The 27,437-nt window shown below is 54.3% G+C and overlaps 2 protein-coding genes across 6 annotated transcripts in view; one reads left to right on the top strand and one right to left on the bottom strand.

Moving 5' to 3' along the window:
* The first annotated feature begins 9,554 nt into the window (after positions 1–9,554).
* On the top strand, positions 9,555–15,037 carry LOC608483 (coiled-coil domain-containing protein 74B). 2 transcript variants are annotated; one of them, XM_038575942.1, is made up of 7 exons: positions 9,555–9,811; positions 11,062–11,103; positions 13,027–13,207; positions 13,954–14,131; positions 14,205–14,284; positions 14,375–14,446; positions 14,600–15,037. In XM_038575942.1, the coding sequence occupies exons 1-7, from the start codon at positions 9,556–9,558 to the stop codon at positions 14,736–14,738; spliced, it is 948 nt and encodes a 315-aa protein (XP_038431870.1). In that variant the 5' UTR covers position 9,555; the 3' UTR covers positions 14,739–15,037. The 2 variants fall into 2 exon arrangements, with proteins under 2 accessions (XP_038431870.1, XP_038431871.1); XM_038575943.1 differs by lacking the exons at positions 9,555–9,811; positions 11,062–11,103 and adding an exon at positions 11,191–12,194.
* Positions 15,038–15,759: 722 nt separating this feature from the next.
* MED15 (mediator complex subunit 15) overlaps positions 15,760–27,437 on the bottom strand; it is a 68,858-nt gene continuing 57,180 nt past the window's right edge. For all 4 annotated transcript variants that reach the window (XM_038575939.1, XM_038575938.1, XM_038575940.1 and 1 more), the window contains 9 exons: positions 20,653–20,789; positions 20,423–20,550; positions 20,087–20,221; positions 19,941–20,004; positions 19,002–19,068; positions 18,338–18,498; positions 18,069–18,235; positions 17,485–17,583; positions 15,760–16,784 (listed from right to left, as the gene is read on the bottom strand). In XM_038575939.1, coding sequence (XP_038431867.1) covers positions 16,648–16,784; positions 17,485–17,583; positions 18,069–18,235; positions 18,338–18,498; positions 19,002–19,068; positions 19,941–20,004; positions 20,087–20,221; positions 20,423–20,550; positions 20,653–20,789 — 1,095 coding nt within the window. In that variant the 3' untranslated portion in view covers positions 15,760–16,647. The remainder of the gene's footprint in view (positions 16,785–17,484; positions 17,584–18,068; positions 18,236–18,337; positions 18,499–19,001; positions 19,069–19,940; positions 20,005–20,086; positions 20,222–20,422; positions 20,551–20,652; positions 20,790–27,437) is intronic.

Here is a 27,437-nt window from a genome sequence, read left to right as displayed (position 1 = left end):
GCAGGCTCCCCACAAGGAGCCTGATGAAAGACTCGATCCCAGACCCCGGGATCACACCCTGAGCCGAAAGCAGACGCTGAACCACGGAGCCACCCAGGCGACCCCTATAACCTACTATTGACATATAGAAATAACCAGGACTTACACATCAATACTGTCAGCATGAAGATGAGAGAGGAGAAAAAGGAAAGTATCAGGTACAAAAGATATAGGGCACCTTTAACCACTACCATGCCTCCCTCCTTCTGTGATTAGTTACATGACATGATTGGCGGTCTTCTACCACCCGTTCTGTTTGCCCCTAGGAAGCACCTCAGCCCATCATATTTTTGCTGGTGGGGTCAGGACAGGGGGTGGGGGATGGAGTTGGGTAGGGGGGTAACCCGGTAGGGTGACCTAGATTTTTTTTTTTTAAGATTTTATTTATTTATTCATGAGAGACACACACACACAGAGAAACAGAGACATAGGCAGAGGGAGAAGCAGGCTCCATGTGGGGACCCCAATGTGGGACTAGATCCCCTGGACTCCAGCATCACGCCCTGAGCTGGAAGGCAGACGCTTAACCGCTGAGCCACCCAGGTGTCCCTGTGACCTAGATATTTATTCCTGAAGTTTCTATGCCTTACATAGTCCTGCCTGTTTTAGGTTTGCTAGAGTTTTCCATAACTTTTGCCACGGATTGTGGGAGTACTAAGTAAGATTACCACGAGAACCTCCTGGGTGCTAGGTATTCTTCTCTGTCCCCATTGTGGAGTAGCAAACCAGTTTACTCTTGATCACCAAGACCAGTACAGCAACCCTCTTCTTTGCCTGGCAAAGTCACCAGGTGGCAGTCTCAGCTTCCTGTTCAGTGGAACCAGTGTGTCCCTTCCCATCCCTGGGAACTAAGACCTCTAAACCAGCAGGACCCAAAGTTGTGGGGATGGGAAGCCAAAACTCTGTTGTAGGTCAGATTAGTCACAGTGAAAGGAGCTACTCCCCTTTCTACCCCTGGATTCCTGACATCTTTGGATATCTTTCCTATGGGGAAATTTCACTATACATTAGTCCCTGCTTCAGAGCATGCCCTGCATCTCACAGCACATCATGCCAGCTCCACGAAGTGATTCCACCCCGCTGGCACCATACCCAAATCTTCAAAAGTCTAATCCACCATCCTATCGGGCAAGCTTTAGAGTGATGGGAAACATAGTGAGACGGGTGAATGTCAAACAGAGGCATTGGCAACATGCCAATGGCTTTCACATGCCCATGGCCACACTTCATTTGCTGTAAAGTAAGGTAAAACCAAAAATGAAGGTGTAAGATTACACATATAAATAAGAGAGGAAGTAAGAACAACAATAGGACCGCATTAGAACGTGGTATTGGTGACATAAGTGAGTTAAATCCTCATCTATTTAGAACAGGGAGCCGGTGAATGTGGCTCATTTTGATAAATCAAGAAATGGTAGCTAAGCACGTCATGGAAAGCTATGAAAAAAAGAGCCCCCAGATATGTGGTGTTTATGTCTGGGGAGTTGTGAGTAGTGGCAGGGAAGGCGAAGACTTTCTGTAACAGATTTTTTTTTTTTTTAAAGTAGGCTCCACGGCTAGAATGGAGCTCAGTGTGGGAGCTTGAACTCACAACCCTGAGATCAAGATCTGAGCTGAGATCAAGAGTCAAATGCTTAATCGACTTAGCCACCCAGGCGTCCATCTGTAACAGATTTTTAAAAAAAAAGATTTTATTTATCTATTCATGAGATATGGGGGAGGGGGGGCAGAGACCCAGGCAGAGGGAGAAGCAGGCTCCATGCAGAGAGCTCGATGCGGGACTCGATCCCAGGACTCCAGGATCACGCCCTGGGCCAAAGGCAGGTGCTCAACTGCTGGGCCACCCAGGTGTCCCTGTAATAGTAGATTTTAAAAGATCTTTATTATCTATTAATTTTACTAAAGGAATATATAAATTTAAAAGGAAAAAGGATAAAATGAACACCATCTGGCTTGCTTGTCTCTTAGGAAAAGCACCCTTGAAGACATTATCCATTCTATTCAATAAATCAATGTTTCGCATTCAAACAACCAAAATGCTACATCCCTCCAATTTGGTCCCAAGAAATTTGTTTCTGAAGAGGAATGTGTTGTTTCCTTTGCCAGATAAGGAAAACTCTGTTCCACAATGACTTTCCCTTTTGCCTTGTTAAAAAAAAATGTAATGTTAAATCGGTCAACTGTTTGTGTTGCTTGTGTTGCTTTAGTAAGAAGTAACTTTTCTCAGGTGCCTGATACCATTTCTTTTCTTTTTTTTTTTAATTTTTAAAATTTATTTATGATAGTCACAGAGAGAGAGAGAGAGAGAGAGAGAGGCGCAGAGACACAGGCAGAGGGAGAAGCAGGCTCCATGCACCGGGAGCCCGATGTGGGATTCGATCCCGGGTCTCCAGGATCGCGCCCTGGGCCAAAGGCAGGCGCCAAACCGCTGCGCCACCCAGGGATCCCTGATACCATTTCTTTTATAGCTTCTCTTGAACATAATTTCATTCATTTGTTCCTCAATCACTTTATGGGGTTAAATTTTATCTGTTATTATATTATTTGCCTCTTAACATGTAGGAATCAGTGATGTATTCTACATATTAATTTTTTCTGTTATATATGTCGCAAATATTTTTGCTAAGTGTTATTTGTCTTTTAATTTTGAGGCACAGGAAATTTTTATAAAGTCAGAATTGTCAGTCTATTTGTTATGGTTTCTATATTTCGGATCTCATTTAAGAAGATCTTCCCTAACTGAAGGTTAAAAACCATTTAAAAATATTTTATGCGTTCTGTACTATAAATTTCCCTCTGTGAGGTGCTTTAACTGCATCTCTCAAGTTCCATTAAGTTGTATTTTCATTTTCTTTTTTTTGTATTTTCGTTTTCATTTATTTCAAAATATCTTAAAAGTCTCACCTGAGACTTCTTTGTTGACCAGTGTGTCCTTTAGAAGAAAGCTGTTTCATCTCCAAGTATTTTGTATTTTCCAGCTATCTTTCTGTTACTGATCTGTTGTTTAATTCCTTTGTGGTCTGAAGGCATACGTTGTATGATTTCTATCCTTTTAAGTTTGTAAAGGAGTATTTTTTAAAGATTTTTAAAAAGTTTATTTATTTGAGAGACAGTGAGAGAATGAGAGTGAGCATGGGCGGGCATGAGCAGGGGGGAGGGGCAGAGGGAGAGGGAGAAGCAGACTCCCTGTTGAGCAGGGAGCCCGACACGGCGGGACTCGATTCCAGGACCCCAGGATCATGACCTGAGCTAAAGCCAGATGCTAAACCGACTGAGCCACCCAGGTGCCCCGTTAAGGAGTATTTTATAGCCCAGAATGGGGTCTGTCTTGGTGAATGTTAGATATAAACTTGAGAAGAATGAGTATCTGCTGATGTTGGATGAGGTATCCTATCAGTGTCAGTGAGCTGATTTATGGTGCTGTTGAGTTTAACTACGTCCTTACTAACTTTCCGCCTGCTGGATCTGTCCACTACTGATAGACAGGCATTGAAATCTCCAACCAGAAGAGTGGGCTCATTGACTTCTCCTTGAAGTTCTTTCTAGTTTTTGCCTCACCTATTTTGCTGTCCTATTGTTAGGCTCATACATATTAAAGATTGGCATTGTTCCCGAACCCCAAGTTCAGTTGCCCATCACCGGAAAGGCCAATACTCAAGAGATGAGGTTTGTTTTTGTTCTTCAAGAGTTGTGATTGGAAAGGAATATGAGCTTTATTCAGGAGGCTGGCCACCTGGGGAGAAGGTGGACTCTTGTCCAAAGGTCAATTCCGACTTCTCTGCTTGGTCCAGAGATTTTTTTTTTTTTTAAGATTTTATTTATTTATTCATGACAGTCACAGAGAGAGAGAGAGAGGCAGAGACACAGGCAGAGGGAGAAGCAGGCTCCATGCACCGGGAGCCCGATGTGGGATTCGATCCCGGGTCTCCAGGATCGCGCCCTGGGCCAAAGGCAGGCGCCAAACCGCTGCGCCACCCAGGGATCCCGGTCCAGAGATTTTGAAAGGGGTTTTTATCAGTTACAGGAGCGCAAGTGGTCTGTGACATTTCTTTGAGTCTATGCAGCCTTGATGATGTCAGCTACAGAGTTATCTCGGTGCTCCGAGGTTGTGCAAGGTCTGGTTCCTTGGTACCTAGGGGTTGTGCAACAGTACTCTGTTCTCTCTGCAAAGGAGGGCAAGGTCTACCGATGTGCAAAGGGAGGTCAGTAAGGTCATTTGTATGACCTTTAAAAGGAAAAAAAAAACGGGCAGCCCGGGTGGCTCAGTGGTTTAGCGACAACTTCGGCCCAGGGCATGATCCTGGAGACCCGGGATTGAGTCCCATGTCGGGCTCCCGGCATGGAGCCTGCTTCTCCCCCTGCCTGTGTCTCTGCCTCTCTCTCTCTCTCTCTCTCTCTCTCTCTCTGTTTCTCATGAATAAATAAATAAAATCGTAAAAGAGAAAGCTAAGGGGGCTTCAAACAGACTTGCTGACCTCTGTGGCCTGTGAATGTCCCCTGTTCTGGTCCCTTATTCCCCAAGGCCAGTGGTCCACAAATCTCAAAGAAAGTAAATTAGTTCTGTTACGGACCAAGGGCTTTAAGTCAGCAAGCACCCAGTGTGCTAACCCTAAGACCCACTGGAGTACTGTTATAACTCTTCTTGGAGAATGGACTCCTTTTTTTTTTTTAAATAGATTTTATTTATGGAACGCCTGGGTAGCTCAGCGGTTGAGCATCTGCCTTCAGCTCGGAGAGACCCAGAGAGAGAGGCAGAGACACAGGCAGAGGGAGAAGCAGGCTGCCTTTGGGGATCCCGATGTGGGACTCGATCCTAGGACCCCAGGATCACAAGCTGAGCCAAAGGCAGACAGATACTCAACTGCTGAGCCACCCAAGTGCTCCCCAAATTCTCTTTAGAATAACACCCTTTTGCCTTGTTATCGGGCAAAAGGGTGTTATTCTAGGTATCGGGACACCTGGGTGGCTCGGCGGTTGAGCGTCTGCCTTCGGCTCAGGGTGTGTTATCCATTGCGCCACTGGCCCACACCCTCGGCTCAGGGTGTGATCCTGGAGTCCCTGGATCGAGTCCCACATCGGGCTCCCTGCATGGAGCCTGCTTCTCTCTCTGCCTGTGTGTCTGCCTCTCTCTCTGTGTGTCTCTCATGAATAAATTAAAAAATTAAATCTTTAAAAAAAAAAAAAGAATAACACCATACCACTTCATGGTAGTTCAAGACTTGAGAATATTTCCAATTTCTCCCTCCCATCACTGATAATATTGCTGTCATTCATTTCACTTATTGATAAGCTATAATTACCAAATGCATTGTTGCTATGATGAAACAAACTGTTATCTGTTAGATTAATTAAGAGTATGAAAAAGAAGGGGTGCCTGGCTGACTCAGTTGGTGGCGCATGCGACTCTTGATCTTGGGGTCATGAATTTGAGCCCCACGTTGTGTGTGGAGGCACTTAAAAAATACAGAAATAAAGTCTTAAGAATACGAAAGAGAATTTTGTTTTTACCTTCATGTATTCCTTCTCTAAAGCTCTTTTCTTTATGTAGAGACATTTCTCACCTACGTCATTTCTCTCCTTTCTGAAGAATTTCTTTTAACATTTCTTACAAAGCAGAGCTACTGGCAACAAAACTTCTCAATCTTTGTTTGTCTGAGAAAGTCTTTATTATTTCTCCTTCACTTTGAAAGGAAAATGTAGCTTGATCCAGTACTCCAGGTTTGTGTTTTTTTTCTTTCAACATGGAATATCATCTTCCGCTCTCTTACCACTTGCATGGTTTCTGAGGAGAGGTCCAATGTAATTCTATCTTTGCTTCTTTACAGATGAGGGTTTGTTTTCTTCTCCTTGGGTTCTTTCAAGATTTTCTCTCTCTTTAATTTTCTTCAGTTGGAGTATGATATCCCTGAGACTAGATTTTTTTGTGTTTATTCTGTCCACTGAGCTTTCTGGATCTGTAATCTGTTGTCTTTCATTATTTTTTTAAAATTATCAGTCATTATGGCTTTAAATATTTCTTTTGTACCTTTCTCTCTTCAACTTCTGGTATTCCCAGTATGCATATGCTACACCTTTTGTAATAATCACAGAATTTGTGGATATTCTGTTCTTTTTCATTCACGCTTCTCTTTACATTTCAGTTTTGGCAGTTTCTCTTGACATATTTTTAAGCCGATTGATTCTTTTCTTGGCCATTTCCAGTCTACTGATGAGCCCATCAAAGGCATTCTTCACTTATTATTATTACTTTTTAAGATTTTCATTCATCTATTTGGGGGAGGAGGTGGGAGGAGGAGAGAAAACACAAGCAGGGGCAGGGGCAGAGGGAGAAGCAGACTCCCCACTGAGCAGGGCCCCCAACAGGGGATCATGGCCCAAGCTGAAGGCAGTCTGAGCCATCCAGGCACCCCCTTCACTTCTGTTACAGGTTTTTGATTTCTCACATTTCGTTTTTATTCTTAGAGTTTCCATCTCTGCTTACATTACCCATCTGTTCTTTCATATTGTCTACTTTTCCCATTAGAGTCATTAACATATTCATTATAGTTTTTTAAAGTTTCCAATCTGGAGGCACCTGGGTGGCTCAGTCAGTTAAGCCTTCAGCTCAGGTCATGATCCCAGAGTCTGGGGATCGAGCCCCCGCATCAGGCTCTCTACTCAGTGCTGAATCTGCTTCTCCATCTCTCTCTGATTTCTCTGGTTCTCACTCTCTCTCAAATAAATAAATAAAATCTTTAAAAAATTCCCACTATGATAATTCCAACATCTCTACCAGATCCAAGTCTAGTTCTGACGCTTGCTCTCTCTTCAAACTGTGTTCTTCCTTTTTTACTATGCACTGTAATTTTTTTGTTGAAAGTTGGACATGATGCAACTCTGTTTGTGTGGAAAAAACTGAGGTAAACAGACCTTTAGTGTGAAATTCTGTATTTATCTTGCTAGGGTTTAGTTCATGTTTGCTGTTTGCTCTAGCCATAGGTGTCAGAGGCAAAATATTCCTCTGGTGCCCTCAATTTGTCTTCCTTGTTATCCTTGGCTTTTCCTAGAAACTTCTTAAATTGGGTCTGAGATGGGCATTTCTTTCACTTGTATCTCATTTTTACACAGGAGCCCCACTGACGTGGAAGGTGTGGAGAGAGGAGATGGCTAGAAGGGTGCTAGAGACATGTTTCCTTTCCATCCAGGTCTGGTTTGGCTTTTGGGGCCACCCTTGTTTCTTTTGAAGGCAAGTCATGTAAAGAGGAACAGAATACTCTGAACAATATTTCAGATTGGCTCCTTCACCCTCCTCCTGCTGGGATCACAAGGGGATTTCCCCCCCATTCTTCCCCGTGAGAATCTGGAGGACGCCTGAAGGTTAAAGTCACAAAGGTGCGAGGGCCTCTTAAGATTGGACACCCCCAACCTTGAACTTTTTTTTTTAAACTTTCAACCTTGTCCACTCTGAGCCACATCAGCAATTTGTCAATTAGTTTATATTTTCTTCCCCCAGCAGTGGTTCCTACAGAGTTTTCTGCTCCAGTGAGTTGCAATTCTGTTTCCATCTGCCTGTGGCTCCAATTTGGGGGCAGTAGTTTGTCCTGTGATCTCAGTTCTGATGGATCCAGGGAGAGTTGTTGCTTTTCAGCTTGGTCAGCTATTTTCTTTCTTTCTTGGGAGAGAGAGAGAGAGAGAGAGAGAGAGAGAGAGAGAGAGAGAGAGAGAACCCAGAGGCAGTGGGAGCTGCAGAGGGAGAGGGAGAAGCGAGCTTCCTGTTGAGCATGGAACCCAACGAGGGGCTCAATCCCAGGGCTTGGGGATCATGACCTGAGCGGAAGGCAGATACTTAACCGGCTGAGCCACCCAGGCACCCAGGTCAGCTATTTTTTTTTTCCTGTGTGGATGGAAGTGATGGTTTCCAATGGCTGTCTAGGAAACCAGAAGTCCAGATACATTTGTAATTCTGAGATTTCCTTTTCCCCCTCAATACTTAGTCAATCACTTAAAAACTTCTCCATGATTTTGGGCAGCCTGGGTGGCTCAGCAGTTTAGCGCCACCTTCAGCCCAGGGCCTGATCCTGGAGACCCAGGATCGAGTCCCACGTCGATCTCCCTGCATGGAGCCTGCTTCTCCCTCTGCCTGTGTCTCTGTCTCTCTCTCTCCTCTCTGCATCTCATGAATAAATATATAAATAAAATATTAAAAATAAAAATAAAAAATTCTCCACGATTTCAATTACTACAGCCACCTTTTTTCTGTAGATTTTAAAATTTATTATAAAGTACTTAACTATAAATTTTATTATCTAGAATTACTGGCAGATCTATTCCTGTTGATAGAATCTGAATTTTTTCTTTTCTTTCTTTTGAATTTTTTCTCTTGACTCAGTCACATTTGTCTGTTTCTTTGCATGCCCATTATTTATTATTGTATATCAGGCATCATGGATAATGTGACACAGAGACTCTGGGTTCTGTTATAATTCTCTGAAGAGGGACGCCTGGGGGCTCAGCGGTTGAGCGCCTGCCTTCGGCCCAGGGTTTATCCCGGGATCCGGGATCGAGTCCTGCACTGGGCTCCCTGCACGGAGCCTGCTTCTCCCTCTGCCTGTGTCTCTGCCTCTCTCTCTCTTTCTCTCTCTCTGTCTCTCTTGAATAAATACATAGAATCTTTAAAAAATAATTCTCTTAAGTGTTGAGTTTTGTTCTCTAGGTGGTTGAATTATTGGAACATCACCAAATATTTGTGTTTTGTGAGGCTTTGAGTTTTGTGAGGGCGGATATATTTTGATGTGGCCCTGAGTTCTAGAGCAAGTGTCACTTCTAGAACATAGTCTCCATTCCCAAGGTGTGGCCCGTTTGGGGTTTAGAAGGAAAACTGAGGCATTTACAAAGAAAACCAGGCTCCTCTGTCAGACTCCAGGCTGGGTCTCCGCTGGGCCTGGTAGCAAGTGACTCTCCTCTTGGCTTTGGCCTTCCAGCTCTTTGCGCTTCCCCGGACTCCGCGGGGCAGCTGAGGCCGCCGCAAACCCCCAGTTTACAGCCTCAGCAACTCGGCCGCCGCGGCTCCCAGCCTCCCAGGGGCGCCCCGTCTCCAGCTGCGGCGGCCCTCGTCCTCGGTCCCCTCAGCCAGGGCGCGCTCGGGGGAGAGCGGCCCTTCTTCCGGGAGCGGCCTTCCGCCACTTTGCGTCCCGCTTGCTCTCCGGGGCGTTCGTCTGTTCCGTCCGCGTTTCATAAGCAGCGGGTTCTAGCGTTACTGGAAGTGGAAACTCTACCTCTTTGTTGCACCTTGATCCGTGGCATCTGTTCAGGAAGCGACCCAAACAAGCGTACCAAAGCGGACGGCCGTCGGGCCTCCAGCCACAGGCGGCCTTTCAGGCCCGGGTACTCGAGCGGGGGCGGGACTTGGTGCAGGCCCCGCCCCCGCGGACGCCCCGCCCCGGCGCTCGCGCCCGTTTCCACGGCGACGCGGCGCCCGGCCGGGGCAGCCCAGCCACAGAGCGGGCGTGCGGCGGCGGCGGCGGCGGCGGCGGCTACATGAGCGTCGGGGCGACGGCGGGGCAGCGGCCCCCCAGCTCGGGGACCTCGGGCTCCCGGGGCGCGTCGCGCCCGCGCCCGCGCCCGCCCGCGGCCCTGCAGCCCTCCGGCCAGCACGGCGCTCAGGCTGGGCTCAGCGAGGCGCAGAAGCGGGTCCTGGACCTGGAGAAGAGCCTGCAGTTTCTGCAGCAGCAGCACTCCGACACGCTGGTCAGGCTCCACGAGGAGATCGAGTACCTCAAGCGGGAGAACAAGGGTGAGTCCCGGCGCCCGGGGCCCCAGGCAGTCGCGGCCCTGCCGCCCCCGGTGCCTCCGCACAGAGACACGCGTGGGCTCTGGAACAGGGCAGCAAGCCCCCCTCGGGTCCCGCCACGCGGCCGCAGCCCGGGTCGTAGTGCGGGGCGCCGGGCCGGCCCACCTCCCGCCCATCCTCCGGCGGGCAGCCTGCTCGTGGCATTTCCCCCGGGAGGCCCTGGCACAGGCTGTCTCTAAGCAAGGCAGGCCCGCCTCTTGTAAAACACTTTTTTGTTTTTAATTCTAAAGAGGCAGCGCGCGCCCACCCGAGCTCCCAAGCAGAGGGAGCAGCAGGCAGGGGAGGGGGAGCAGCAGACTCCCCACCGCGCAGAGAGCCTGATGTGGGGGCTCCATCTCAGGACCCTGGGATCATGACCTGAGCTAAAGGCAGATGCTTAACTGAGTCACCCAGGGGCCCCTAAAAAAGCTCTTTATGGACATAAAAAGCGGGAGTATACAGCTCAATGATTTTCACAAACTCACCACACCAGAATCAAAGGCAGATACGTGTCAGCCCCAACCAGCCCCTCCCCAACATCTGCCCGGCCCATGTGTCTCCTCAGGCCCAGCCTTCCTAACTTTGTGGGCCTGGTGGCTCATCACCACCTGGGCTAGGCCTGAAGTGGAATTTGAGGCCTTTTACTCTGCTTCCCTGTCTCTTCTCCCTTCTATTTTAGCTGGAACTCCTCCCCCGATACACCTAGTCCTGCCTCAGTTTCTCCCCACCTTTCTCCTGCTGCCATTACATGGAGTGCTAAGTATGAGATCAAGGGGTATCCGTTATGTCAGACCTCCCCCTCTTGACATAAGGAATCTCGAGTCCCACCTGTCCCTCCCTGAAGCCTATGCTGGGTGTGGCCAGCCCACTTGATCATTGCTTTGACCACATCTGCTCATCCATGGCTACGGGCTCCTGGAGGGCTGGGTCATCCTGGAGCTGGGGCCCCACCTAGCAGAGGGTGCCTGACAGATGTCATGGGCAGACGGATGGACTTCCGGCAAGGCTCATACCCAAGGGCTCTGGCTCAGGGTGGCTGTCACCTTAGGGTACCCAGGGCAAAGTCTTGGCCCACGGGCAGGGTCTTGACTGCCAAGGTCATGTGTGAAGTCTCTCAGGGGTTCAGCAGGAAGGGCGTGCACAGGGCAGAGTAGACCTCTTCTCTCAAAGTGGCAGCAGCTTCAGAAATGACCAGAGCATGTGTTTGCTTTCAGATCTTCATTACAAGCTAATAATGAATCAGAAGCCAAAGAAAGGTAAGAATGAGGCCCTCGGGTGCCTGATGGGAAGTTACTGATGTCGGGAGCAGCCCCTCCAGAGCGCTTGTGTCCACCCAGGTAGATGTACTGCCTATGCGCTATCCCAGTGGGAAGGGGCCCCAGGGGATCTGGACGGACGCCACTGCCCCCAGCCATGGTTTGGGTGTTCACCCAAGCACAGCAGGTGGGGCTCTCGGAGGTCCCAGGGCCTGAGGTCTGCGCAGTAAGGAAACAGGCAGAGAGCTAGGGGTGGGGGCTGCCCAGATCCTTCCACTGCCCTCCGAGCCTTGCTGCTCTGGATTATTTTACTTGGATTGCTGCTGTGGCAGGCCCCAGGCTGTCACTGAAACACTGGCAAGCACTGGGCAGCCCCAGCCCCGTGCCTCTGGTCCATCACTTCCTGGCACAGATGGCTCTGGGCACAGTCCTTCCGAGGTGACCAGGAAGGCTGGGGGAAGGAAGTGGTGGCGCAGAAACCTATAGCCACTTACCAAGGCCCTTCCTCATCCGGACAGTAGCCCACTTGGCCTGTCCCCAGCCCAGCCCGGGGAGACTCAGGCCGTCTTGGGCCTGCTCTCCCCACTTCCCTTTGGGGCCAAGTCTGAGCGGTGCTAGCCTGGAATGCCCCAGTCTTGGGCTCTCTTCCTAGGGGACACAGAGAATGGGGTGGTAGCCCTCCTCTGACAGGGCTAGAGCAGTTCCAGGGAGCTGTCCTCAGCAAGCGGCAGGGCCTGTTAGTGGTCCCAGTGCTGCGGTGCCAGTGGTGCCCAGTGGGACATCAGAAGAGGTCATCCTCCTTCAGGGCCTGCTTCTTTGGGCCCAAGCCCACTGCTTTCTGGATGGCCCTTCAAAAAATCACCTCTCCCCCACCCTGGCTCTGCCTCACCAGAGCAGGGGGCGGGCTCTGCGTAAACACACAGGCCAGCAGGGCCAGGGGAGGGGAAGGGCCGCAAAGCGGTCTGGGGGCGCCAGGATGGAAGTGGCACTCCTGCCATCCCCAGCTGACCCTGTGCAAGAATCTCCCACAAGCAGCTTTTCCAACTCCAGCTTTCAGTCCATCAAGTCCGTCTCAAATTCGACGTTGTCAAGTGAGCATGCCGGCACCTTCCATGAGCTCAGCGTCACAGGGGCCCTGGGCACTGAAAACCCCTAGCAGTCTTCTGCTGGACAAACAGCCTGGGAGCACCTCTGCCAGGCCCTGTGGACTCAGGGGTTAAGGGATGGCTGAAGGGAGCCAAGGAGGGTGACCCAGGAGCCAGAGTGGGGTGAGGTGGGGTGTGACAGGACTGCGGTCTGGCCAGAGAGAGACTACAAAAACTCGGCGGGCTTGGCTACCAAGGGAGTGAGTGTCGACATGGGGCACGAGGTCCTATGGCAGATACACCCCAAAACACAGAGGGGCCCCTGAGCCTCCCTCAGTGGTCGTCCGGGGAGCGGCGGCACACAGGTGGCCTAACAGAAGCCCTGCTCGTGTCCCCCCAAGCAGGCTCCCAAGGGAGCCCATCACCCCTCTCCCCACTCTGCCTTCTGAGGCCAGGCATCCTGACAGGAGCAGCCCCAGCTCTTTCTGCAGGGCAAGAAACCTCTGCAGGTCAGGTCCTAGACCTCTCACTCAGTGTCATTTTGCCCATAATGGGGTGCTGCTTCAGAGTCCGGTAACAGCTGTGGGGCCACCCCCGGCCCTGGCCTTCCCGAGGCCTGGGAGCCTGACCTGGTCCAGGTGCGGGGGGCCTGCTTCTATCACAGCCAGCAGGCACCACCCACAGGCCCTCAGGCCTCCCCTTCGGGTCTCCCAGCAGCCCCCCACTGGGGGCTCTGTTTTCTCTCCTTTACAAGGGGAAACTGAGGGAGGGGGCGGGCACTCCTGGGGCACACACAGCTGATCCTGAGGACTCAGGTTCTGGTGCTTGATGCCCACAGTGACTGCCCTGGCTGCAGCCAACTCTCAAGGCAAGGCCCGGCCCCAGCTCGCCTCCTCCAAGAAGCGGGACTCGAAAACTAATGTTCCCCAGAAGATGGACCTGGAAGAGGAGAGCCCAGCTGCTGCCCTGCTGCACAATGGCAAGCTGGACAAAGGCCCAGGGATGCAGGGGCCAGCCAAGTAAGGGCTCGCCTGGACCCCACGGGAGGAAGTGCACATTCCGCAATCAGCCAGCCAAATGGGCCAGTATCCTGAGTGAAAGCATACTCGCTCCAGGCTTGCCCATCTGGTGGGCACTGCCTTCCCCCTCTCCCTTGGGAGTCTGCAGGGTCCCTGTGCTGCCCTGAGCCCACACGATGGTGCCAGCAGCAGCCCCGAAACCATTTTCTCACAAAAACGAGACAAACTCACTTGGCTTTTCACCAAGAGAACAGTAGGTCGGGTTCTTGGGCTCACCCTGGCAACTGTGCTTGGCCTCTGCAAGGCACAGGGAGCCAGCAGGCTGGAGCAAGACCAGGGCTGACATCTGAGTTTCTGGGACTTCCCTGGAGCGCAGCAAGGAGCCTGGACTTTGCATCCAAAATGGAGACCCCGTTGCCCCCTGGGTAGTACAACCTGCAGGGCAGGCTTCCTTAGATACACCCCATCCTTAGATTCTCGCTCAACCAGCCCCACAGATGTGGGGTCAGGACTGAGGGCAGCGGCGCAGCTTGAGGAGGGAGGAGGGGACGGGCCCAGGTCGCAGCTGGCACTGGAGCCCCCCAGTGGTGCCAGGGGCACCTCGGTCAGCAGAAAGGAACCAGGCCCCGAGGAGGCGGGTGTGGACACCAGCCTCACACTGGTGCGGGTGCTGCCTGGAAGAGAGGTGGTGGGTGGTGAGACCAATCCTGGAGGCTGGCTCTGAGCTGCTGCAGTGACTGTTCCAGAGATGAAGAAGTGGAGACCTTCAGTACAGTGGCCACCTCCGCAGCAGGTGGCCAGCACAAGGGCAAGCAGCCCCCCACGATGGGCCTGCCGCCATACCTGCGCAAGCCAACCACGCTTCAGCAGTGTGAGGTGGTTATCCGCCAGCTGTGGAACGCCAACCTCCTGCAGGCCCAAGAGGTGAGGCTTGGGCCACGGGGCCCCAGTGCCTCTGCGGGTCCTGCCCACTGCCCCTCTTCTCCCTGCCTTCCAGTTGCAGCACCTCAAGACCCTCCTGGAAGGGAAGCAGAGGCCCAAGGCTGCCCCAGAGGAGGCTGGGCCCAGCTCTCCGAAGTGAGTGACCCGGCGCGGCCCCATCCCCATCCCCATCCCCATCCCATCCCGATTTGCTCCTCTGGGGCTCACTGCTGACTCCTTCCCCAGGGACCAGGAGGCACCTCATCTGGGAGCCATGCAGCTCCCCAAGGTCCCCACCAAGGGCGTCCCCATGAAATGGTGAGTCCCACCGGCAGGGGGAGGGTGGGGTGGTCTCTGAGCCCAGTATGGCAGGGGCTGGGCCAGCCCAGGGCCTCGCCTGGGGCCGCAGTGCCAGCCACAGCTCAGCTCCTGCCCCGAGGGCACCTGCAGTGACGTCCCTCTGCCCTACAGCCTGATTCTAAGCCCGATGCCCGTGGCAGAGCGCTCCGTGCTGCCCACGCTGAAGCAGAACCTGAAGAGCAGCTTCGCTGAGCGGCAGAAAAGGCTGCAGGTGGTGCGGAGCCGGCGGCTGCACCGCTCGGTGCTCTGAGGCCAGCGGCACGGTGTGCGTCTGTGCGGCAGGTCACGGCCAAGCCCATGACCCCAGCTGGAGACGCTAATAACCCTCTCTGGATAGCACTACCAAAGACTTCTAATGCGTTTAGGCCAAGCGAAATTCCAGATAAAACTCATGGCAGCTAAAGGACTTGGTCTCAGAACTGAGAAACTGTTTAGTTTCTTGCTTAGTATTTTGCTATTCTGCATTTACATGAAAACATGTTATGAGATTCATATTACCCTACCTGTTGAAGACTGAAATATAGCTCCACTTGTGCGTCTCATCCCTCACTGCTGTCGGCATCACAGCCCTGCGCCCCTTGCTCTGCTCCCTGTGGCGGTGGGGGGTGGGGGTGCCCTGGGGGGGCGGTTCACCAGGGCTCGTCCAGGGCTTGGTGGCTGCCCTGCAACCAGACAAGTAGACAAGGGCAGGTGCAGCATGCTCTCCCTCCTTCCCTCCTCCCCTCCTCGGGGCAGGGGGTGCTTCCTGGCCCTGGGCACAGGGCAAGGCACCCGCCCCCATCGGCACCATCCGGCCCCCACACTGACACACACAGCTGATGAGCCATCCTGCCGAGCCTGCCTTCCGCTGTGGAGGGCCACAGCCATGGGACAGTGCGCCTCTCCAGGACACTAGGCCCCACCCTGTGACTTTCCCACCCTATCCCGTGAGGTCCTCACCACCCCTCACTCGCCACAACCGCAGCTTTCTGGGGCGTGTGGATGCTGTCAGTTTGGCCTCCACCCTCCCCTGGCAGGCCAGTGCTCCTGGTGCCACTGGCCGTTTCCTCAGGCTAATCTCTGCCTCTTCTCGCTTCAGGCAGAACTAGGCCAGAAACCCAGGGGTGAGCCAGGGTGAGGCACTGACACTCTCAGAAAGGGATGAACTAAGGTCTGGCTGTCCACGGCCACCTCCCAGGAGGGGAACCCGGCTCAGCCCCAACATCATTCCTCACTGGACAGTGGTCCCCACTCCTTCGGTGGGGAGGGGACATAGTGACTGATTCATGACAAACACAGGAATAATAAATTTATTATAAGAACCACAGATGACACGGTAGTGCACATAGAAAAGGGGAAACCTCTCCTCGCCAGAGGGCCGATGCCCTCAGGGAGCCTTCGCTCTCTGGAGTGGCTCTGAGGACGCCAGGTCCCCAGGACACCACCCTGACCCAAGAGCAGGCCCAAGTGCCCACTGAGTGGGCACAGTGCCAGGTACAGGATCCACCCAGGTGCCCCTGCAACCCAGGCACACCCACAGTGCTGAGCAGACCCCCATGGCTTAAAGGGAGAATGCCATGAGGTATGAGGCCCAGGCGATGGCAGGGGATTCACAACGGCCTGCAGGCCGACCTTCCCTCTGAGACGCAGCCAGTGCCCTTGGATCCAGGAGCTTCCCTGTGGCATGTCCCACAGGCCAGTGGTGGCAGGGTCTGAACCCAAAACCGTGACCAGAGAATTCTGTGTGTGTTTACAGGGTTTCCTTGCCCTCCACATTCCCCCACAGAAACAAGAAGTATTTTCTGGCACACACACAAGAGGCTCTAACAAGACCCTGAGTTCTCCCCCGTGCTACTGAGGAAGGACATGGGCCTTGGAGAGGCCGAGGGGACAGCAGCCCGAGGAGGAGCGCACAGGGCTGGGGGCATGTCCGACTCCGCAGTGGAAGTCCCAACCCCACCGCTGATGTCGCCAGCTCCACAGCCACCTGCCCCAGGCATGTACAAGTGTGGGAGAATGATTGGCGGGTCCCCAAGGCAGAAGATAAAAGCAGGAAAGCTAATCTAAGCCCAGGCTCTCTAAGGGAGCCAACACCTAGAAACGTCCAACACGAGGTGCATGTCCTCTGCAGCCCTGACACGGCTGCCGGCTATCCCCGTGGTCCCCCAGCAGGTGGGTGGCTAGGCGGCTGAGAGGCAGGCCTGGTGGATGCTCTGCGCCCAGGTGTTGAGCAGGGCTGTGACCGAGTGCTTGTCGGGGAGCTGCAGCAGCCTCGAGGTCATGCACCGGTGCACGGACTGCAGGAAGGGGTTGGCATCTGCAACAGAGCAGCGGGCCGTGAGCACTGCAGACCCGGCCCCAGGCCGCACGGCCGCTCTCTAGGAACGGATTGCCCCACAGTCACAGGGCTGGCGTCTGGGGCAATCTGCCTGGCCAATGTGACCAGGGAGGCCATCTCCCACACATAGCGGGGTGGCCGACAGGCTCCCCTCCCAGGCTCATGAGTCAGTAAAGAGCTAGAATGTGCACAGGTCTGGAACCCAGGACTTTTCTCTCAGAGCCTTGGGATCTCAGCCCTATGCACCAGCTCTGCACTGCAGAGACACTGGCCCCCATCAACAGGACTCTCTCTGGGCCTCGGGTCTGAAGCTGTGTCACCCAGATGGGTCCCTATGAGACCTAGCTCCTTCTGTGCTCCCGTATCAGCCTTGCAGAGGCCCACAGGGTGTGGGGTGGGGTGGGGTGGGGTGGGGTGGGGTGGGGTGGTGGGGTGGGGGGGCCGGCCTGCTTACCCCTTACCCACTAAGCATGGCTGCCCTGCAGATGCAAGATGGACAGAAGAACATGATAGGTACAGGGACCCCCTCTCTCTAAGTGGGCAGCCAGGAAAAGGCAGGAGGGCCCTCAGCTGCGGGGGCACAGAGGAAACCCTGGTCGCCCAGAGTGACCCCCACCTGCCAGGGCCCTTAGACAGCAGCCATAAAGCCTCGCCATGGCTCTTTTCTGGGCTCACCCACCGTACTGCCACTGCCGGTCGATCCACAGCGGGCTCTGGGCAGGGTAGTCAGCAGGCACACTGAGCTCCAGTGGTGGCACACTTGGGAGGTCCTTGTCATCTGCAACACACGTGGCTGCGTCTGTGACCTGGCCCCAGGCCCCAGACCCCAAGCCGCCCTGCCTCACAGCCCTACTCCAATCAGGACTCTTACATCCCAGGAGGTCCTGCTGAGGCTTGTTGTGAAGTCTGGAGATCACTCTGACTCCCAGGCTTCCACATCTCCCTAGGGCCTCAGGCAAGTGAGCCCTATCCGCGTGGGAGTGAGGGGGCTTCCCTGGCAGGCCGGTGAGAGGGGAGTGCGTGGGCTCAGGGCTCAGGGCACGTCCCAGGCCAGGTATGTGTGAGGATCCAGGAGGATGCGGGGATGGTGGGCCCCTGGGTAGGGTGGGAGTGTGCCTATCGGGGGAGGCCCAGTGCACGTTCCGATGGAGCACGTGGGCCTGGGCTGGGTCTGCTCTGGGGCTGGGGGCAGCGGCAGAGCCTGGGGGCTGGAGTTCCGGATTCACTCTCCCACAGCACCGGCCCCGCCCCCCTGGTACGCACCCAACTTGCATATCAGGTGGACAGTGCCGTTGTTACTGCAGTGAGAAGGGTCCAAATTCACCAAGAACTTCGGGTCTAATCTGGCCACCTCCCCCTGGAGCACGTTGGGGATGCTCTGCCGCTCATCGTCTTCAAACCTACGCTTCCGGGTGCACACCACTGGGGCTCTGGAGGAGGCAGCTGTGGTCACACGCTGCTAGGCTGTGGCCTGTGGCCCATGGCCTGCCGCCCACCACCCAGAACGAGGCCGAGCCCCGGGCTGTACATACGTGATGGGTGGGCCGTGGATGGCGGTCATGGCCGGCACGAATGTGCGGTACAGGGAATGGTTAAAGACAGGTGAGCGGATATTGGCCAGGACAGCATCAAGGAGTGGCTGGCACAGGTACTGTTGTTTGGTCGGTGGCACCGGAGGCGGCGGTGGCGTGGGCTGCGACAGGACAGCGGGGTCAGCAGCCCACTCTCGAGGAGGCTTTCCAGACCCCGAGGTCCTCATCCTCACAGCCAGACTTCATGGCTTCCCCATAACCTCTGCCCCCTGGAGACAAATACAGCTGACCCTGGATGCATTCTCCTGCCTTCTACCGCCTTGACCTTCCCCAGAGGTCCCCTCCCCTCAGGGCTCGGCCTTCTGCTGGGCAGGGGCGGATAGAAACGTGATGGTAGAGATGTGAACCTGGGGGATGGAGGAAACACCCACAGATTACAGCGGGAGGGTGACTTCTCCCATGTTCCCACACGTACTCTCCTCCCCCACAGCAGACCTGACCTAGAAGAAGCCTCCTGGGCAAGGTTCCCAGGCTGGGTGGTGTGCCCCCTGGCTGTGAAGGCTTCTCCCAGCGTGTGGTTCTGAGTTGCTGTGGGGTGAGCCCTGTTCCCCCCAGAGATGCCTGTGGCTCTGTGACCACCACCAGGCCATGGAACCTCACTCACCACGGCCATGTCATTCTTGAGCTTCTCCAGGGCAATCTCACACTTCTGCAGTGTTTTCAGGGGGCACCTGGGGGGACAGGGGATGTGGCTGACCCTCTTGCTCAAGGATGGGGCACTGGTGGCTCTCGAGTGCTGGTCCCAAGCACTGCCTTCCCGACTTCCCCTGGTGGGGATGGAGCCAGCCTTGGCCACCAGAACCCTCCACAGGAGCCCCAGCCACTGACTAGCTATTCCTAGATCTGAAGCATAAGGCAAGATGGTTCAGTCCCCAGGCCTGCCAAGTCCTGGCGGGTAGATTAGGGCATAAATGCAATGGATCAGCAGAGAGGGACAGAGGTCAGGCCCCTGCCCCCCAGCACTATAATCCCAATGAAGGATCAATCCAAGAGGGTCTGGAGGGCAATCCAGATCCGAGAGGCCTAGTTCTGCAGGTTCCAGCATTTTGCCCAGTAAATGAAACCGAGATCCTCTAGATGGGAGCAGAACCTAAGCTGAAGCAGGGATAGGGATGTAACCCAAAGGCCAGTCCACATGCAGTTCTGTAGCGCTGACCAAACTCTGGTGCTCACAGCAGCCCCGCGACCGGCAGGCAGGCGCGGGGGGGTGTGTACCATGTGGAGAAGCTGGTGCTCCACTGCCTTACAAGTGCTTCTCAACATCCTCTTGTTTCATTTTCCCAGCCAACTCAGGTGAGCCCCTTTGTGCAGAGGGAGTAACTGAGATGGAGTCACTTGCCCAAGGCCCTGGTAAGTCAGGGTCAGGGCAAAGGTAGGGGACCAGGGGCTTGGAGCCCCAGCAGACACATCTAAGTGGAACCCCAGGGCCCCTTTTCTAAACTCCATGTCACCACCAAAAGCCCATCCGAGGCTGGGCCAACCAAGCAGCCAGCCACAGGCCCAGCACCGTCCTTCCCCCAGGAGCCTGGGGGGCAAAGCTCACCGTTTAGAGGGGTCGGTCAGGATATCCAGAAGGCTCTTCATCTTACTCAGGTCCTTTTTTCTGTCTGGGACAGAGAGGGGCCACTAAGACACGCACCTAGGGTGTTCCCCCCGCCCCGCTGCACCCAGGCCTCAGTCCAGCCGCACCTTCGTTCTTATCGATCTTGTTGATCATCCGGCGGAGGGGCTCGATGTACTTGGACAGCTGCTTCAGCTTGTCCAGGTACTGCTGCTCCTCGGCCTGGCTGGAGCCAGCTGGGCTCATGACGGAGCTGGGGTTCACTGCAGGATACAACATGGTGAGCAAAGGCCGGGCTCTCTGCAAACCCTCTAGGTGGGGGATCTAGAGCTCACCCGTCCCGTTACAAGGCGAGGCCTCTAGAGGCTGAGGGACAAGCCTCAGCACCTCAACCTGCAGGGCTGTGTGTGGGTTACACGAGTTATTCTGGTCCTCAGGCCACGCCCACCCCAGGCCCGACTTACCGGGGGTGTTTAAAGGTCCTGGGGAGGGGACACTGAAGTTCTGTGGGGTGCGCGCCGTCACTGGACTCTGGGAGGGCTGTGGGGAGGGGCTCGGCAGGAAGCTACTGGGGGAAGGGGCAGGGCCGGAGCTGCAGCAAAGCAAAAGCCAGTGCACCTGTGAGCTGGAGCACGAGGTGAGGCTCACCCTGGGAGCCAGGTGGGGAGGGGCCCCCCCGCCCGGCCGGGCCTACCTGACGTTGGAGTTGGGCTGCGAGCTGGGCTGGCCAGGCTGCGGGGACGGCTGTGGGGGAGGGGGCATCGACTGTGGGGTCTGGACCTGCTGGCCCGGTGACGGCGAGGACAGCATGGTGAGGCTGTTCTGGCTGACCTGGAAGTGGAGGGGGCTCAGTGTGCTTACCCATCACTTTCCCTCCTGCTGCAGCCTTGCTCCCACCCCCAGCCCAGGCTCACAGACCTCGTCTGCACACAGAAGCCCTGTCACCCTCTCAGCCTCACTCGCACACCCTGCCCCATGAATACAAATGTGTGCACAGCCCCCCACCCCGAGGATCCACAAGCACGAGTCCACAACGACTGAGGTACTGGCAGGAAGGCCAGGCTGGGTAGCCCTTGTTCCTTGGCAGGGAGACCATGAAGTCCACAGGCTTCTGGGCTGGGACAGGACATCCCCGTGTTTCTCGCTGTCGGGTGTGGGAGCCACAGAAGACCTATGGCCTTGGATGGTGCCTCCTGGCCTTCCCGGCCTGTGACAGATGGGACCACCTTCCTCCGTACTTCCATGAGTCCCCTCAGCCCTCAGGCCAGAATGGGAGGCTGTGTCTCATGTTTAATGGGAGCAAAGTGGCCCTTTGTTAGGCCTTGCCACCATGTGTGGCCTGAGGACCCCCGGTCTGGACTGGCAGAGTGAGCCCCACAGACAGCCGCCTCGCCCAGGACATGGTGAGGGCGGAACAAGGGCCCAGCCAGGACCAACTCACAGGCCCTGCCCGCTTCAGAGCTTCCAAGGGTCAGCAGCGGTGGCTTCTCCCACACCCTAGCCAAGCTCCCATATGCTGCCATGTCCCCTTAGAGCCTGCTTCCTGGGCTCAGCCCACACCCCCCACACCCAACTCTGGGACCGTCCGGTTCTACAGACCCACTCTGGTGCTTCTCTCAGGGCACTCCAGACACTGGTGCCATGGTTTCATAGCTCCCTCCCATACACTCCTCTGCCATGCTGCTTGGGGGACTGGGTTAGGCTCACTCTGGGGATTGCTAGTCTCTTGGTCCTCGAATCAGGGAACAAGAAAGAGAATTTTTAAGAACACAGATCCTACCAGAAAAACAGGATGCCCACCGTCCTTGCCTGCCCATTCTGCTGGCTGGGGAGAGGGCCCTGGACTTTCTCCCAGTGCCACTGGACCAAACTCCCAACGAGAAGCACCGTTCCACTCCCACTGAGTGTGCAGGACAAAGCTGCATGGGATGCTGGCGTGGCAGAGGGTATGGAGGCTACGTTATCACACTTTTAACGCAGCTGGGTCAGAGTGGCACCAGACACAAGCCGCTGGCCCACCAGCCCATGGGCAAACAGGATGAGCTGTCCCACCACCTGTGACCAGGCCCCCAGCCAGGGAGTGGATGGGCAGGAACACGCGAGCTCAAGCCCCTAACTGGTGGGCCTAGTTGTTTAGTTGTTCTACCAAGTGAAGCAAATGGTCCCAGGTGATTCATGCTGCTAGCGAGGGCAGAGATGGGCCCTGGGGCAGCCTAGCTGCTGAGTCGAACCAAGTGCAGCAGGCTTCTCCTAGGTGGGACGTGCGTTTCACAATGCTGGGCTACCAGGAGGCCCAGGGCAGGCAGCATGACCCCTGCTCTAAAAGAGAGGCTCCGGAATCCACTCAAGTAGCGATGGAACTCCCAGGACTAGGAAGGTGAACAGGCCATCTTGGAAGAGCCCATGCTGAGCAGCAGACGGTGCCGAGGGAGAAGTACAGGCCCTAGGCCCCACACCGTGGGCCTGGCCTGCTAGGCCAGGAACTTTCCTGGGTGTGGTTTCCCATGAAGCCCCTGCCGTCACCTCCCCTTTCCCTCACCCCGACCTGCTGCCACACACTGCCCTGTGCTCCCTGAAGTTGCCTCTTGCTGTGCCCTCTTCCTGAGTGTAAACCCCCTCACTTGGCCTCCCCCTGGATGGCACGGGCCCCACCTGCCCCCACCTGCCCTAGGGAAGAGCCTCAGCTTTAGCTACTGCTCCAGCAGGTGTCCCTTCTAGAAGGTGTTTGGCTCTTGTCTGTAGTCTGAAGGGAGATGAGGCTTCTCTGAAGGGAGATGAGGCTTCTCTGAAGGGAAATGAGGTGCCTGAGGGCATCATGGCCAGCGCAAGGCCAGTGCAAAGCCACCACAATGGGAGGGCCACCACGCAGTTCACTTCCCACCTAAATATCTGAAGCTGTATTTTATTTTATTTTTTTAAGATTTTATTTACTTATTCATGAGAGAGAGAGAGAGACAGACAGACAGACACAGGCAGAGGGAGAAGCAGGCTCCATGAAGGGAGCCCAACGTGGGACTCGATCCCAGGTCTCCAGGATCACGCCCTGGGCTGAAGGCGGCGCTAAGCCGCTGAGCCACCCGGGCTGCCCATGAAGCTGTATTTTAAAAGACACCCTCGGGCAGCCCGGGTGGCTCAGCGGTTTAGCGCCGCCTGCAGCCCAGGGCATGATCCTGGAGACCCGGGATCGAGTCCCACATCGGGCTCCCTGCATGGAGCCTGCTTCTCCCTCTGCCTGTGTCTCTGCCTCTCTCTCTCTCTCTCTCTGCATCTCTATGAATAAATAAATAAAATCTTAAAAAAAAAAATAAATAAAAGACACCCTCAGCACTCCGACCCCAGGAATCTTTCCCCACACCTCTGCTTCTGGGTTCTATGGAGCCACCAAGCACGCATGGCTTCCTGGGCATGAGACAGTCCACAAGACACAAACCGGAACAGCCTGCCCAGGCTGGGGGGACAAGTTCAGCGCTTCTGCTTCCTCCCCCAAGCCTGCCTCTTGTGTTCAGCCACGAGCTCCCCGCAGCCACTCCAGTCCAGATCTCTTTACACCTGACAACTCCTCTGGAAAAACGCCTGACTCAGTTGGCAGCGAACATATTCCCCTTCCCAGGCCTTCAGGATCCCCTCCTAAGAGAGCCCACGCTCCCAGGCCTCCCAAATCCCGAGAAGCCACAGACACATAGAGGAAGAGGAGCGGCAAGCCAAAGGCCTCTGTCAAGAAAGAAATGGTTTACCAAGGCGGCTAACAAGAGAGAACACCCTCCCCCGCCCCAGTCTTCAGGTTTACATCCTGTCTACCTAGCTTCTAGGGCAGAGGGGAACAAGAGGACTGTGCCCCTTTCAGCGAAATACCAAGCCCTCCAGAGGGGAGAACCGCAGCCCTGGCTCTACATTTTCCTTCCCTGGGCACGTTCTGCCAGAGGCATAGGCATGTTTGTCACCGTGCCTAGCGCATGCCGGTGACGCTAATGCTGCGCCTCCCAGGGGAGGGAGCTCTGAGTGCCTGCCTGCTGTCACCTGCATATCACATGTAGGAAGTGGGAGTTACAAGGAAAGGGACTTGCTTGAGGTCACATGACTAGTGGAGGAGTCCAAGCATCTCAGGACCATCTACTTTCCTAGCGAGCAAGGACAAGTGTCTGGGAAGAGACCCTACACAATAAACAGCCTGAAGGAAGGAGGAGAGGAAGGCAAGGTTCAAACAGAGGGGACACAGCTGGACCACAGGTGGCTGCTGGGCAGTGGGGCAGCAAGCCTTGTTTGGAGAGCTAAGTGCTATGGAGAAACCTCCGGGAGGGCTGGTGGCACCATACCCTCTAACCTCCTTGGGACCACCCACGCCCACCAGACCTCCCTGGAACTGTCCCATACTCCTGGCCCCTGTACATGACGTGTCCCCAGGAGTCACTCTTCAGAGCAGAGGAATATGGACCCCACTGTGATGCCACCTGCTTACACTGCCAGGGACCCCATGTCACCCCTGGACTCCTGCGAGGGGCACTGTGTCCAGCATGTGTCCAGCACAGAATCCTGCTCTGTCGTGGGTGTTGGGGTCATGAAATGCTCTCCACCCCCAATATGAAGATGCGGCCATGGGACACACTGCAGGGTTGTGGCCACGCTGGGGGCACAGAAGTGGCTGAGATGAGAGCCCTGCCTCGTGAGGGGCTGACAGAGCAGACCTTCTATCCTGCCTGTTTTTCTGAACCCGGTTTGTTACCCCAAGGAAGGAACAAAGAGGACAGGCACTGTGGGCACTGAGCACCTCATGCCAGGGCCTGGAGCTGCCAGCTGCTGAGAGTTCCGCTAGGGCACCTGCTGGATGGCAGGGGCAGCACTGGCTATGTTGTAATGATGCATTTCCAGAATAAGCTAGCTTTGCTTCGGAGGGGCAAGATTAGAACGACACAGACACAAGAGCAGCTGCCCACCAAGTCTGGAACCAGGTCTGTGGCTGGCCAAATGCCCAAGGTGGAGGGTGGTGTCGGGGAGCAGATTTGTGCTCAGAAGCCAGGACCCTGGGCAGCCCGGGTGGCTCAGCAGTTTAGTGCCACCTTCATTCAGCCCAGGGCCTGATCCCAGGGATCTGAGATCGAGTCCCACATCTGGCTCCCTGCATGGAGCCTGCTTCTCCCTCTGCCTGTGTCTCCACCTCTCTGTGTCTCTATGAATAAATAAATAAAAATCTTAAAAAAAAAAAAAAAAAAAAAGGAAGAAGAAGAAGAAGAAGAAGAAGAAGCCAGGACCCTGCCGAGAGGCCAGGGTGGGAACAGGGAAGCTGCGGAGCCTGAGCCGAGGGTTTCACTGAGTGTCTTGGCCCATTTTACAGGGGTTGGTGGCTCCTCTGGCCTCAAGCACTGCTGGGGGTCCAACAGTCGATACTTAGCACTGCTGAGGGGGTGACTATGGGGAGTTCTCCTACATGCGTGACCTGTGACCTGCTGCAGTGAGAACAAACAAGTCCACAGACAGAAGTAATTCAAGGCCTACCATGTAGCACATACTCAAAATGTTAGGGACTTCTGTTCTTAATAAAAAATCAGCCTTGCATGTTGAGGTCATTCCCTCACACCCAACACCCAACCTGTCGACCCAATGGATACCAAGCCAGAGGCTGCAGGAAAGGAAAACAAGGTCATCAGAGCTGAGAATCAAAGGGACCAGGATGGGGACACTTGCTAGTGACAGGTGTGTGGGTAACGGGGCTGGGGCGCCTTGATGCACCAAGGGATGGAGCCCCAAGCCAGGAGTTGCAGAGGACTCTGTGCAGCCTTAGGTAAAGCGGAGCTGGGCCTGCTCCACTGAGCCCTCTGTGCCACCTTGGTTATGGGCCCACTTTCCTGCCACACAAACTTGCTCTCTAGCGAGCGACTGTCAAATGGGCTTTTTTTTTTTTTTTTTTTTTTTTTAATGATAGTCACACAGAGAGAGAGAGAGAGAGAGAGAGAGAGAGAGAGAGAGAGGCAGAGACATAGGCAGAGGGAGAAGCAGGCTCCATGCACCGGGAGCCCGACGTGGGATTCGATCCCGGGTCTCCAGGATCGCGCCCTGGGCCAAAGGCAGGTGCTAAACCGCTGCACCACCCAGGGATTCCTCAAATGGGCTTTTTACCAGCAGATTCCAGCCACTTCTGCCTCCCACTGTGCAATGACTACCAAAAGGGAGGCCAATGCCAAAGAACTCACACTCCATTCAGTAAGGAACTGCTACTGGCACATTTGGGGCAACTCTTAGAGGTCAGAAGGCAGAAAGGGTGACAACAGACCATACCGCCAAATAGCAATGCCTTGGCTTCAGGAAGTCCCCTGCCACTGTTTCGGTGGTGTATGGTGGTGTGGTGCAGGGCCTGGGCTGGCAGCCCCTGCGCACGGCCCATCGGGGGAGGGCAGGATTGTGTGCCAGGGTTACAGATGCACCTGCCTTACAAGAGAGATGGCATTTTACAGTTTTGGCAAATCTGAGGTTTTCCCAGCAAACCCACTAAAATGGAAAGCCCAAGCCCATCAGACGAGGGAACCTTCTTACTCTTTTACTCTCAGAGTCCTAGAAAAGGGCCTGGCCCACGGAATGCACATCACGACAATTTGTTAAACAAACGGCCACACCAGGGAAGAATTCCAGATGTCATACAGTAACAGAGAGCCTGGAATTAATCTCTCTGAAAAAGTGTGATGTACATGAGGTTTTTACATACCCAGGAAAAAGTGCGTATAGGAAATCCTACACTCAACACAATAAATTCTAGAACAGCATGGTACTAGAGAACTTTCCACCATAACAGACTGACTTGGTCTATAATCTGTGCTGTCCAGTATCGTAGCCACTGGCTTCCTCATGGTGCCATGGTGCCAGGTTCCCCTGGGCACTTGATATGTAATTGAATTTCAACTTAAGGAACTGAATTTTTAGTTTTATGTAATTTTAACTAATTTAAATGTAAATACCTACATATGGCTGATGGCTATACAGTATCAACAGCACAGCTCAAGATAGCAAAACTCTTTAGCTATGGTTTCATTTAAGTACAAAAAAGACACCACCATAACTACCTAAAACACTAAACTTTTAAATTTTTTTAAGTAAACTCTACCCCCCAGCGCAGGGCTTGAACTATGACCCTGAGATCAAGAGTCACATGTCCGTCTACCAGCTGAGCCAGCCAGGCACCTCTAAAACATCAAACTTTTTCAGAAGAAAGTTAGCTCCCATATTCTCCGGCAAATGAAAATACTAGAACTATCCAAAGTACTGAAATGAAAATAAACCCAGGTATTTACTCATATACCCCCAAGAAACACATGCTGAGTTTGGCTCACGTGAAGTTGGTCACTCTGAGAATCATGGTGAAGGAAGTCACCGGAGATTACGACGTGCCTCACAAAGGCGCTCATGGACCCTGAGCTCTCTGGGGCCCCTGGGCACTGCCGCATATACCTGCACTGAAGGCTTGACTGGATGGCAGCTGAGGGGTGCGGAGTG

The sequence above is a fragment of the Canis lupus genome, chromosome 26 (assembly GCF_011100685.1).
Source record: "Canis lupus familiaris isolate Mischka breed German Shepherd chromosome 26, alternate assembly UU_Cfam_GSD_1.0, whole genome shotgun sequence".
NCBI lineage: Eukaryota > Metazoa > Chordata > Mammalia > Carnivora > Canidae > Canis > Canis lupus.
This window is presented reverse-complemented; position numbering and strand designations above follow the sequence as displayed.